This window comes from Cariama cristata, unplaced genomic scaffold, assembly GCF_000690535.1.
Source record: "Cariama cristata isolate BGI_N322 unplaced genomic scaffold, ASM69053v1 scaffold21930, whole genome shotgun sequence".
NCBI lineage: Eukaryota > Metazoa > Chordata > Aves > Cariamiformes > Cariamidae > Cariama > Cariama cristata.
Window position 1 is genome coordinate 1 of NW_009593262.1, and position 12,427 is coordinate 12,427.

The 12,427-nt window shown below is 39.8% G+C and overlaps 1 protein-coding gene across 1 annotated transcript in view; it reads left to right on the forward strand.

Moving 5' to 3' along the window:
- The first annotated feature begins 2,488 nt into the window (after nucleotides 1-2,488).
- The window catches only part of SPAG6 (sperm associated antigen 6), a 32,050-nt gene continuing 22,111 nt past the window's right edge, over nucleotides 2,489-12,427 (forward strand). Inside the window, exons 1-3 of the mRNA XM_009709754.1 lie at nucleotides 2,489-2,576; nucleotides 3,670-3,782; nucleotides 10,962-11,135. Of these exons, the coding sequence (XP_009708056.1) occupies nucleotides 2,489-2,576; nucleotides 3,670-3,782; nucleotides 10,962-11,135 (375 nt within the window). The remainder of the gene's footprint in view (nucleotides 2,577-3,669; nucleotides 3,783-10,961; nucleotides 11,136-12,427) is intronic.

Genomic DNA, 12,427 nt, shown 5'->3' on the forward strand with positions numbered 1-12,427 from the left:
TTCTTTTTTTTTTTTTTTTTTCCCCTGTGGGCTTTGGGCCGGTCCCTCGGCCCCGCGGTGGGAGGACGGGCTTGTCGAGTCCCCTGCGGCGCGGTGGGAAAGTTAATTACGCTCGTCAGCTGCGTGCGCGGGTGGCCCTGCCTGTCTGCAGGGTTATTTCTGTGTTTGTTTTGAGGTAGATGTCTCTGGCTGTGACCTCACAACTTATTTTTATTTCAGGGAAAATTTCTTAGTTTAACCCGCTTCTTCATTTAGTTCCTCGTGCTTCTGATATAGCTTTATGTAAAGTATAGAAAATGGAATTCCCGGTGAAGCCAGCACTGACTTGCAAAGGAAAGCCTACTTTAGAAATAACTATTTTTATATTAGCTTTGCAAATTGTTCCAAAATTCTTCAATGCATTTCGCCAACAGATTTGCTCAGTTTAGGAAGAATTTACTTTAGTTATATTGCTGTCGTGGGATGTCGTGAACCAAATTGAGCATTTTTAGAAACAGGAGCTGCGGGAACACTTCTACCAGCTGTTGTGCTGCTGGCATCTGGCAGACCCACTCCGCTTGGCTAAAGTTCCTGGGCTTAAAAGAGGAAAAAGAAGCGCTCAGTAATTGATTACCTGAAAGACAGGTTGAAAAAGTGCTATAAATGGTAGTTGGTTTACCATATGGTATTCATGAATTGATTATGTTTTGGTTTGTCTTGATTTTGTTTTTAATACTTGTTTCCCAAATCTAGTAAAGCTGTCAGTCTCTTCTGAGATACAGTGGCATCAAACAAACAAACAGAAAACCAATCATGTAAATACTTTCAGCTTTCTGTTGTTGTATTTACAACTGTTTATTAAAATGGTTTTATTGAAAATCTGTCACTTTAATTCTTGTTAAAGAAACGTTTGCTTTGATTATGAGTGACACATTGACACCAGGCCTTTTGTATTACCTTGCTGTGCCTCTTGATTTCCACCCCCACCTCCACCCCCCCAATCTTTCAATGCCACTGCCTTAGTTTATACAAATGATCTCTGTTTACCGAAGGGATGTCTTGGCCATAGGAATAATTTATGTCTTATTTGTTAGAAGAGGTCCCCCTGTGTCCATCTACAGTTCTGGTTTTAGCTGCTCACAGAGAGAGATCTCTGAGGCAAGTGAGGCAGGCTTCTTACAGTTCAGTGCTTTTAAAATGCAGAGAGTTTCTATTTTAAGAAAGCAAACTAAATGCCAGGCTAACCTTAATTGCATTGTATTTCTTCTTAAAACAATTATTTGATGTAAGCTGCTTGGTAGCTTTACCTCCGAACTGATTTGTTGCTTGTGCAGAAGAAATAATCAGTTCAGCGGCCTGAAACTTTCTTCTGTGCACAGCCAGAATTGGTCTGAAGGTTAATTTTACAGGGATCAGGCTCTGGGGTAGTAATGTGGAAATGTGTACTTGTGCAGGTTGTCATTGTTCTTGGCTCATTCTGGTACTGAGCTGCTTTTCCGTAGGCTTTCGTTTTTCAGATGCTAGAAAAGAGGGGAATGTCTGCAAATATAGTGTTTCTGGTTACAATTTGTTTGAATAGCTGAGGCCCACAAATATTTTACTGTCTTCCCCAGCCTGTGCCTTTAAAACTAAATCGTAATTATATAATTAAAATGATAGCTGTTAGTTTTGACCTTTTCTGGATGTACTAGATACAGGTTTTAAAACTTCCTCCTAAATGAAATGTGAATAACTGTTTGGTTGTTTTTTTTTTAAAATCTCCCACCAAATAAAATGTGATCTGGTCCTTTTTTAAACCACTTACAGATATTTTGAGACATAACTGTCTAGCAGGTAACTGGTGTACCTTTTATGGTCTTGATCTAGTGAGCTCTGGAGCAATGATTTGAGAATGAAAGATGTCTGTCTGTACATGTATCTCTGTATAAATCCATATATAAACATATTGGGGGCTCATTTCTTATCCTAGTAAAGAAAGTTAGCTGTCCCTTAGGGAGATCATTGTTTTAAGAAGATGCTGAAAGTCTTTGCCTGCTGTCATTTTCCATTAGCTTTAGGAGTCGGGGCACCTTGCACAGTTCTTCGGTTGGATCTCAAAGGTTGTCAGGGTTTAGTCTTTTTCTGGCTGAAGCAGAAGGCAAGATTACAGTGACTTGAATTTGAATGAAATTGAGCCCTTAAAGTGAACTATAGTGTACTCTTGTATTATTGGCCTCGCTTTATACTCCTGGAATATCCAAAATTCAGACTTGCAGCAGTGAAAGATCAGTGCTTAAGGAATAAAGTGTTTGGTGCCATTTTTAGAAGTCCTTTTGATAAATACTTAATATCTTATAAGGAAAATAAATACTAGTTTGAGAGCTTGTTCTTTGTGGAGGTGTCTCTGGACACCATGCTAACATCCTGAAAGATGGGAGTGTGTTTAAAAAATAGTTCTTTACTACATTGTAAGCCCAGCTTCTGTGGTATTAAACCAGGCGCAAGCAGTGGTGGTGTTGCTAATTAGGAGATGGCAGACTGCAGCATGGAGGGGAGCAAGCGGCCAGGATCAGAGGTGGGAGTTTCTTACACTGGCTTGGCTGTTGAGAAACTTCAGGGTACCATTGTTGTGGAGACTCCTATGTGTGACCTGTGAGGAAAACTGGCGGGAACTGGCAAGATGGAAAGAAAGTCAGAGCGGGCCAACAGGAACCCCACCTTTTCCCAGGGCATCTCTCTTCTGAGGCTTCTGTATCTCATCAAGCTCTGGAGCTGCCTTTCCCGCTGAGCAGAAATCCCGAAAGTGGTTGTAACCAGGGAACTGGAATCTGGCCCTGGACTTTGACACATTTACATGGCACTGGCTCTCTCATGGTCAGGAATGTCCTGGGGGGTTACTGCCTGGGAGCTCAACAGCTTTCTGGTGGCAGAGAAGTGCAAGGAATGATCAGAGAAATTCCTTTGTCGGAACTCTTCCTGTGTTCCACAACTCTGTGGATGGCTTTGATAAGGTTGTTCCTTATGATTAAATACTACCATGAATAATAATTGCAGGATTTGTCGTTTGAATGTTTAATTAATGGATACTTGGAAAAAAAAAAAATCTCCTCTAAAACTCCTAAACCTTTTCTGTTTAGTAAATATATACTTCGAACAATGTCAGACAATTAATGTATCAAATCTCGTTTTGGGGGGGCTGCTGACTAATGGGAGAAGCTACTTTGATAGTAACAGATTTAAACATATTTCTTAAAAATAAATCTATTCATTTGGCAGTTACAGCTCATGAAGTTTGGTACTGGAATGCATTATTGAGCTCCGCACCCCCTCATCCTTCCAAAATTTAAAATCCTAGAAACAGACTATTTTCAATTATAATGGCAGATGAACTTGAGCTCTCTTTCTTGCACTGAGATTTAGGCAGGTCTTCTGTCTTTTAGAAAATTTAGGAGAAAATCTGAACTGGTTCCAGTATGTTTCTAAGAACGGTAGTCACTGAGGGCCTAATTCTTTCTTCCTCTGCCTTGTGAAGTGCAGCACTCTGTAAATAGTCCCTTTGAAATAGGGTTTGGTTTTGTTTTGTTTTTTAGAGGCATTTACAGTTCAGCATTAATAAATGTATCAGATTAAGACTTGAATTACTTGTGGGTATAAATTTTTTGTATTCTGTCATAGTATGAATTACTTTTTTATTTATTTATTTTGCATTAGAGCTTGTGGTGATGGAATCATTGCTTTTACTTTGCAAGTTACTTAAGGATATTGTTGGGATTAAGAAACAGTTTAGGCTTGCAACTCAGCCTTTGGCTTTAAAGATATTACAAGATCAGCTCTTTAACCCCTTTCTTGGGACTGATCACATTCTTAAGCATAATGGCTGTGGAAGTCCTAGGGAAAGCTGAGTCTGGCACATGGAAAAAGAAATTTGAAGCTGTATGGTCTCGCAGGCTGTGTGTCATCACAAGACTCTGTATGCTGGGATGCTGCACACCTGGGTTCCCTTCTTATTGCTGCTGGGGTATTTTTATCATCTCGGGCAGATAACTTCAACTTCTGTTCCTCTGCCTTACCTACTTGCTGGCCAGTCTGCAGGGTTCCAGGAAAGTTCCAAAATGTCAGTGTAAAGGAAGACCCTTTCCCAGTGAATCTCTTCCAGCTGTCCTTCCACTCTGTCGGCCCACAACCCTAAGCCCAGGTCTCCTTTCCATTCTGCCTGGTATCAAGCCGCTTCTGAGGCTTCCCGCTCCTGCATACAAGCTGTGCTCCAGGAGTGAGTCCTCTCCTCCTCTTTCACCTCTGGGCATCTTCCCCTGTATCTGTTCCTCTGTATTTTAAATCTACCTATTTTGAATGTGACAGTTGGACACTTGGCCCTGTGTAAGGAAGATCAGACCCTGGGAAGGGATTTCAGGATGTAGTTTGCCATTTTAAATAATATTAAAGAATGTGCCCTGATAGTGCAGTGCTTTGTAGAAAGCCTGCTGGGAGCATAGGGTGTGTAGGGAGGATGGCTGTTGAGTCAGCTGTGCAGAAAAAGAGCTGCTCCCTTGAAGCATCTGTGTTCTTGCCCTGTCTGGACCTTGCAAGTGGATATGCATGGACAGACTCCAGTGCCCCCATATAGCCAGTTTCAACATTTGGGTTTATGTACCCTCTCCTGTGAAGGATGCACTTACCTTTTTTTTTTTTTTTAATTAATTATTTTTATTTTGAGTTAAAAGCTTTGCTGAGCTTTAGTGGGAGAGAAGTATGCTATGTGACATGAAAAGCAAAAGGTTGTCTTTGGAGTTGTAGTAGATCAAGTGAGGAGAGCGGCTTTCCCCAAGGCTTGATGACCTGTTGGTGCCTGATGAAGGGAAGAAGGAGGCTGTATATTAAGGAAAGTACCAGTGCGATGACAGAGGAGAAAGTAAATGTAGCTGAAGCTGGAGGACTGGCTTTTTCTGTAACTTAATCAACTGAAAGCTCATCTGCTCCAGGATTCCTCCTTTTCTCAGCCTCCTGGCCCGTTTGGAGGAGATTTGCAAGTAGAATTTCAATTTGTTACGAACTTCAGTCTCATCTTAACAAGTGGCCATTAAAAAGAAGCAGCTCCTTGTGACCACCTCGGTTTTGATGTGTCTGTGAAGGATTGTGTGGTGGCTGCTAACTAGCCCCATGAGGAACATTTTCAGAAACTCAGTCCTCTTGGAACAGGATTGGTTCTGCTCCATTAATGCAGGAACAGGGTCTGGGAAATGATCGGTCAGATGAGCTTTTAAGGAGGAGAAACTTACTGCTCCTTGATCCTTCAGAAATTTCCAGTCCCGCTGTCAAACTGAACCTGCATTATGTCCCATGCCATCTGGTAATTGCTGTATGAATTGCTTGATTACCCAGAGTCTCTGTTACCAAACTGTATTTATGTTCCCTTTGATATTTGAAGGATTGTGGTTGTGTTGTGCATGGAACTGTTGGAGTGAGGAGTCCTTTCTCAGGGTGAGTCACACTTTGAGGGGTATGTACTTGAGACGTGCATACCACATCATCCCTGGAAGAGGCTGTGTCAAGATGAGTGAGTGTGAAAGTTCTCTCTGTCATTCTTCTGGGAAATTTGTTTTAAGTCTCCTATTTAAAACTCGCTGCTATGCTGCTTCTAGGAAAGGGTAGTTGAAGATAGGGAGTTGGGGTGAGGCAGAAATAAATTTGCATTTTATTTCCTTGTTAAATCAGCTGAATTTGACATCAGGAGCCCTGAAAAATCAAGGTGATATGTCGAATGTTTGAGTGCTAATGTTAGGTCAGTGAATGTTCTTAGTGTAACAGCACACAAAAATGAGAAGACAGCATTATGTTTGACCCAAAGCATAAATTAGAAGCACAGCATCTTCAAGATAAGAGTGTGTTCAGAGACAACACTAGCATAGAATGACTTTTTTCCACATTTACATTATAAAATGGAAATAAGTTTTGTTTTTAAGGAAGGAGAATAGGGTAGGAGCAGTCATCTTCAGGTGCTGAAATGGAGAGAATTTCAAATATAGAGTGATGTTTCTCTAACTTGTGACTATTCAAGTTTGACAAGGGTTTTGGCTGGGCTGGGAGGAGAGTAGAGGGATTCTGCATGACTTCCAGGTGGTTTTCCCCAAGAAATCAAAAGACTGCCATCTCCAGAATAGCGGCTGTTTGGCTACAAAAACTTGGAGCCCACTCCTGCCCTTAAGTGTTTTGTTTTTTTTTTTCCAGATAGGCAGCAGCAAGCACTTGCTTGCTAAAAGAAAGTGCATCAGGCCTGTGCACAACAGCTCCACTTGAGAAGCGTGTGTTACGGGTGATTCAGCTTCTAAAGTGTGTCATTCTTTGAAACAAATCTGAGTGGGAAACTGAGGCTAGAAAGGGGAATCTTTTCTTGCCCAAGGTCCGTCAAGGTTCCATGATGCAAAAGAGAATATTTGGCAACAATTCTTTGTTACCCTGTTTCTGAGTTGCTAGTGGGAACTCTTCCAAAACAAATCTAGTCCAATGGTCTAAATGCCTTATTTTGTAGTTTACTTTCTGTGTTGCTGCCTTTGAATTCGAGTTAATGAATTTCCTACATCTGTCACAACAGACTTATTTAGAAGAAGACCAAAGGGTTCTCCTAAAGTTTTCGGCAGCAAGACACTGCTACTCCATGCTCTGTATGTCCCTGTTCACTTGAGTGAATGGTAGAGGTAAAAGGAAGTTGTTGGAAGGTTCTTACCTATTTTCCTACTGTAAGATAATGTTAAATAATTTGGAATTTAATTCAAAATGCTGATAGGAATCCTGGCTTGGACCTCTTTGGAGAAGAGGGGTAGACTTTGCTGTAGACAGGACAGTCAAAAGAAAAGAAGAGATCAAATAAGGGAGCTCACCAAATAGGGCTGTCTCTGGAAGGAAGAGCTGGGTTGGGCCTAGGACAGGAAAGCCTCCTCCGGTGTCAGGGACATCTATCCTTTCCAGCACTATCTTCAAAAGTCATAGAAGGAAAGGTGGGCATCTTGGTTTTCCTATAGGTGTTTTGGTGGAGGCCATATAATCTCTATGTGGCTGTTTTCACACTCAGAACTAATTGTTTATTTTTTTTCTAAGTGCTGTAAAGAAAGAAATACTCTGTTTGCTGAAGATGTAAAAATGATGACAATGATGAAAACTCCTGAAGCAGCTGGTCTTGCAGAGTATTCAGAGATGATGGATAGCATCTTGATGCAGAGAAAGAAACTAGTTTTAGAGAAGGTGGGAAGTAGAGATAGAAGCTTTTAATTATGTTGAATGCACAGGCATAATCTAGGCTGATACACTTCTCTCAATTCTCAGTTAATTTGATGTCGATATAAGGCTTGTACAGCAACAGGAATTGATTTTTCTTTTTCTTGTTCCTCCAAAGCTCTTGTCATGATAATTATTTGTTCACTGTCTTTTCTCACATTCAAACATCACTTTGCGAAAATATAGTCTCCTTGAGGATTAGCCCAGTTTCTATTATTTCTAAATCTTTTCCATCCATTCACTGTTTTTTTCAATCCTGTTTTAGCATCTTGTATCCTTTCTTCAAACAGTAACTCCCATTTCACTTCTCGCCTCTTTCCTCACCTTCAGTTTCATCAGCTGAAATAATTTGCAGTGGAACGTTTTGTGCTGACACTTAAATGTATAAGCCATGTAAAGCTTGGTGATGACTACCATGAAATGAATGGTATTGGTCAAGGGGAGGCATGCTGCTTGGAAGCATTTTCAGGCTCAAGGCCTGTTAGCCTATTCTAAAAGTGAAATCTGTATCAGCTAATCTTGAAAATACAAATTATATAAATCTCATATTTGGGACAAATCAAAGTATATGTATATGTAAACTTTCTTAAATGTGCTTTTAGTTTTCATGGTGTCTAGGTGTGTCATGCAGGCCAGAAACATGTCACGTGGTCTGGATCTAGCTTATGGGTTTCTCCTGGGTAAAGGGATTCTAGTCTATTTAAATGTCATTGGGTTTTGAGACCATCACCAGAATTGAACTGTCTGCCACATCCTGGTTGAATGTCCTACTCATCAGGCTCTTGGTTTTTTTAGGGTCAGGACACTGCACACTGAAGTGTTACTTTTCCTCGCCTCCAACCACTTCTAACAGCCCCTTTTATATTAGTGAAACTACTCCCCCCCCTTTGTTATTTATTAAATAATCTTGTTTTCATATTATCTCAAGTTAAGGGCTCAAATGTATTATCTGTACACTAAATACATGTGTACTACTCCTAACTGTTCCTCCTTTACTGAAATATCTTCAGTGTAAATAGAGTCAGAACAGCATGAGGTCCCCTTAGGAATTTCAGCAGCTGTTCAAGCATGCAATTGATATTAGAGGGAAGGACAAGAAAATGCCCTCCCATAGGGGGTGCAGGTGACTTGCTAGGAGATAGCTCGCTATAGATGATATACGGGGTTGGCCTCAACTCATATTTATTTGTTTTTACTTTTAATTTTTCAGGGTACTTAGTGCATTTTAATATGAAGCACAACTTGCTAATGAGACCATACCTGCTACTTGGGAGAGTTTGTGAGAAGATGTCAATATGATGACAACAGTCTGAAGTAGTGATTTCTGCAAAATGCTAAATGAATTCACGTTGATCTTACAATACTGGAGGATCTAGTTTTTGTCTGTTGGTACACAGGAGGGCTCTTTCAGCTTCCAGTGGCTTTGACAGAAGTGTGAGCAGGCCCCAGCTATACTACAGACCTGTTTCCTTGTGTTCTACATGTATATGTTCAATTAACGCATGTTACAGAGCTATTTTTGGTGCATTTGTAGTGCTATTAGACATCACAATTTCATGTCACTTTTCTTCTTTTACTGCGTGCCCCACTAAGACCTGTGTTATTTTGACTTGTGAACATCCTGGGAGGCCGTACCTCTTGTGGCAGTCCAGCTTCTGTCTGGAGTATTGACCTTCCCAGAGCAAATTCATTAGTGGTCAGCATGGCCTCCATGGTTAGTTTTACAACCCTGCTGCCCCCAGTCTTTCAGAGCCACATAGAGATTATTAGGCTATTTTCTTACTGGGAGCAATTTGGTTTTGATTTAAAATAAATGTTCTCTGTGAGAATTACACTGCTGCTCAACTTTTTTTTTCTTTTTTTTTTCTTTTCAGAGTACTCTTCTATATAGAAGTAGACTATGGGTGTAACTTGTTATAGCCTCCATCCATTTGGACTGTTCCTTGCTCTAAGGCCCTCAGCTTTTCCTTGTCATGGTGTGCCTGTTCAGCACCTGGGTATCATCTGCCATTAGGCAGTGACCCCACTGTTGTGGGACTGTTGTGCCAAAAGATCTTTGTTCAGTGCTTATAACCGCATGAGCCCTCAAGAAGGGAAGTCTTGCTTTCTTCCACGGTCACCCAGCCAAATCTTTATCTTTGTTAGCAAAAAAAAAATGTAATGGAAAGAACTGAAACGGCTGGTACGGAGACTTCTGACTGTAACTCTGAGTGTTTGGTGTTTTGTTGTAGCACTTCTGCATGTTCAGAGAGCATTGCTTTCCTACTGAGGTATAAAGCTCAGAAGTATTAATTCATGCAACTGGCTGGTACAGGGACAGCACTTTTGAAGAATCACGATACAAGTAATTTTCCCTTCCCAGATCTTACAAATTGTATTGTTTATGTAACTGTGTGGATCTCATTTATATCCCTCTTGAAGAGTCTTAGTTTAACTGTAGAAGAGCTTACACATACAGAGTGGTCATCTTTGATTGTCCTTGTTGCCTTTCACTGAACTTTTTTCAGTTCTGCTCTAGGGGAGGGTATTGAGTGTAGGATAGTTTTATACAACAGCATAGTGATAGTCTCTGCTTTGGCCTCTGTTCCTTTCCAGATAATCCTGAGCACTCTTGTGTACTTCTGTGGGTAACGTTTCTTCTCTGCTACTGAGCAGTGAGCTGGAATCTCCATGGAACTGTCTGTTCTAACATGGAGATCTTTCTCCTGCGTAGTAGTGATCTGTTTGGGGCCCATCACTGCATATGTGAGGTTGGGATTGACTTCCCCATATGTGCTCCATTTCACTTGCCATTTTGTTATCTAGTCATTCAGTCTCTAGTTCCTTATACTTTCCCTCACTGGGACTACCTGGAATAACTTTGAGTCACCAGCAAAGTCTCACCTCACTGTTCCTGCTGTTCCAGATCATAGATGAATGCTGAATGGTACATGTCCCACCATGGAGGCCTGCAGAATTGCATTGTGACCTCGTCCCTCCTATTGCAAGAATGGAAAGTTTACTCCTCCCACTTCCTATTTTTAGCCAGATGTTTATCTGTGTAAAGACTTTTTTAGGCCATAACTGCTAATAGTTCATGTCATAGCTGCTTACCTCACCTATAATTTCAAGTATGTATTGCAAGACCACCTCAGAGAATGGACTTTCATATTCTTTCACGTTTAACTGAGACACTGTGGACTCATCAGTGAAAACACATCATAAATAATAATATGATGAGAAAATATTCAACTTTTGTATCTGCAGTATAATAAATTATGGATATTGGTCCCCAAATCAATCATTGCTTATAATAGATGAAATGTAATTTGGTGTAGTTTGATGTAGAGGTTCTGCTGGCATGCTGAATGAGTGACATGCCAATGTCAGCTCACCAGGACCTCCAAGTGGAGTTTCCTGTGCATACTTTAACACATGCATTTTATATATGCTTGAATATACCTTATTTTCTTGTGTATACTTGAAGACATGTATTTTATAGATGTTTGAATGTAGGTTATTTCTACATGTGACTTTTTTTTGTATTTCAGAAGTGTTTTGTACCTATGAAAAATGGGCAGAAACATTGCCATACATCAACAGTGCTATCGAAGCGCTAACTTCATTTCAGTGGGCCACCTGGATTTCCTACAAGTTTTTATTACCTGGAAGAGTGATTTAATAGGTTTTTATGCATAAAGACAAATGTTTAGAAACGTTTCTGCTTAACAAATGGGATTTTCTCTTCCTGGTGTAACTCAGGTGTAATGTCTTTGCTGAGACCTCTTTTGCTGGATGTTGTCCCAACTGTTCAACAGACTGCTGCTTTGGCTCTTGGGAGACTTGCCAATTACAATGATGACCTGGCAGAGGCAGTTGTGAAGGGAGACATTCTTCCACAGCTCGTGTGCTCATTGTCTGAGCAGAATGTAAGGCATCATTGTTTTTTTAAGTAGTAATTTTTATAACTATTGCATAGGACTTTCTGTATCAGCTATCTGCTGTTATTCTAATGTAACAATAAATGTTCTGAAGTCAGAGACAGCATGAATGTTTGAACCCTTGAGAGATCAATGTGTACTATGTGCCTAAGTTTGACTTCAAATAAGCTTGACTTTAAAATATCATCTCACCTTTTAGTGCACTATGGAAAATATATTCATGGCACTGTCATGTTTTTAAAATGATGAGTGATACCTTATAAAAGGTCCCTCTTCAAAAATGAGACAATTTGAAAGGTGTAGTGATAATTGACTATAATACCAAACACTTGTAAAATACATACAAAAAACCTGAACTTCTGTAATGGAATACTTAGTATCTCCAAACGTAGCCTTTTGGAAACTGTAGCATGAGAAATATCAAACCACTGATGTGGGAAAAAACACTGAAAGGTTTTCATCTTTATATTTGTCAAAAACAAACAAAAAAGTGTAGTCACAATTGCAGTGTAAATAAACATGGTGGTCTCTTTTTTTCCCTTCTTGCCATTTTTCTTGAGGTTTTGCATATATTCCAGCTTTGAGTTTTTTCCAGTGATCCTAACCTATATTAACAGAAATACTTTCAAATAAGCTCCCTAATAACTGGAAAAAGAAAGAGACAGCTGAGAGTTAAGTGCATTGGTATCACAGCCATACTTAGGTTGCAGTTTTGATTTATTACATTTAGGAGAAGTAGGATTTCAATGGAAATATAATTTGGAAAATACATATATTCATTTTCAGTCTTTTGAAGAAAACATAAATGTAAGTACTCATTGCATATTTTTTGTGCATATAGGTCATTGCCCATATGATTAATCTTAAAAAAAAAAAAAGAAAAAAAAAAACCTTGATGTCAAGATACTGGTATGATATGGAAAGAAAGTTAAGGTTTTAGTTAGACAAGTTTATAATCATTTTCGTTATCTTACTTCTATTTTTAAGGGAAGAATGGGAACAAAACTCTTTATCCTCTATTTTGGTTTGGAAATTACCCCACTGCTACAACTGAAAGCCCTCACTAAATTAGCTTGAGTACCCTGATTTATCTCTTCTATGTTACTGCCCATGCTGTCGTTACATCGAGATGGCTGTAATTCAGAATCACTTGGGGCAGCAGCAAGATTAGTGTGAGGTCATGGAAAGCCTACTATGCCTTGGTGACTGAGGGCAAGTGAAGGAAACTCATTATCCAGTTCATGCAGAGTTTAGCAATGCATGCAGTTCGTTACTTCCAA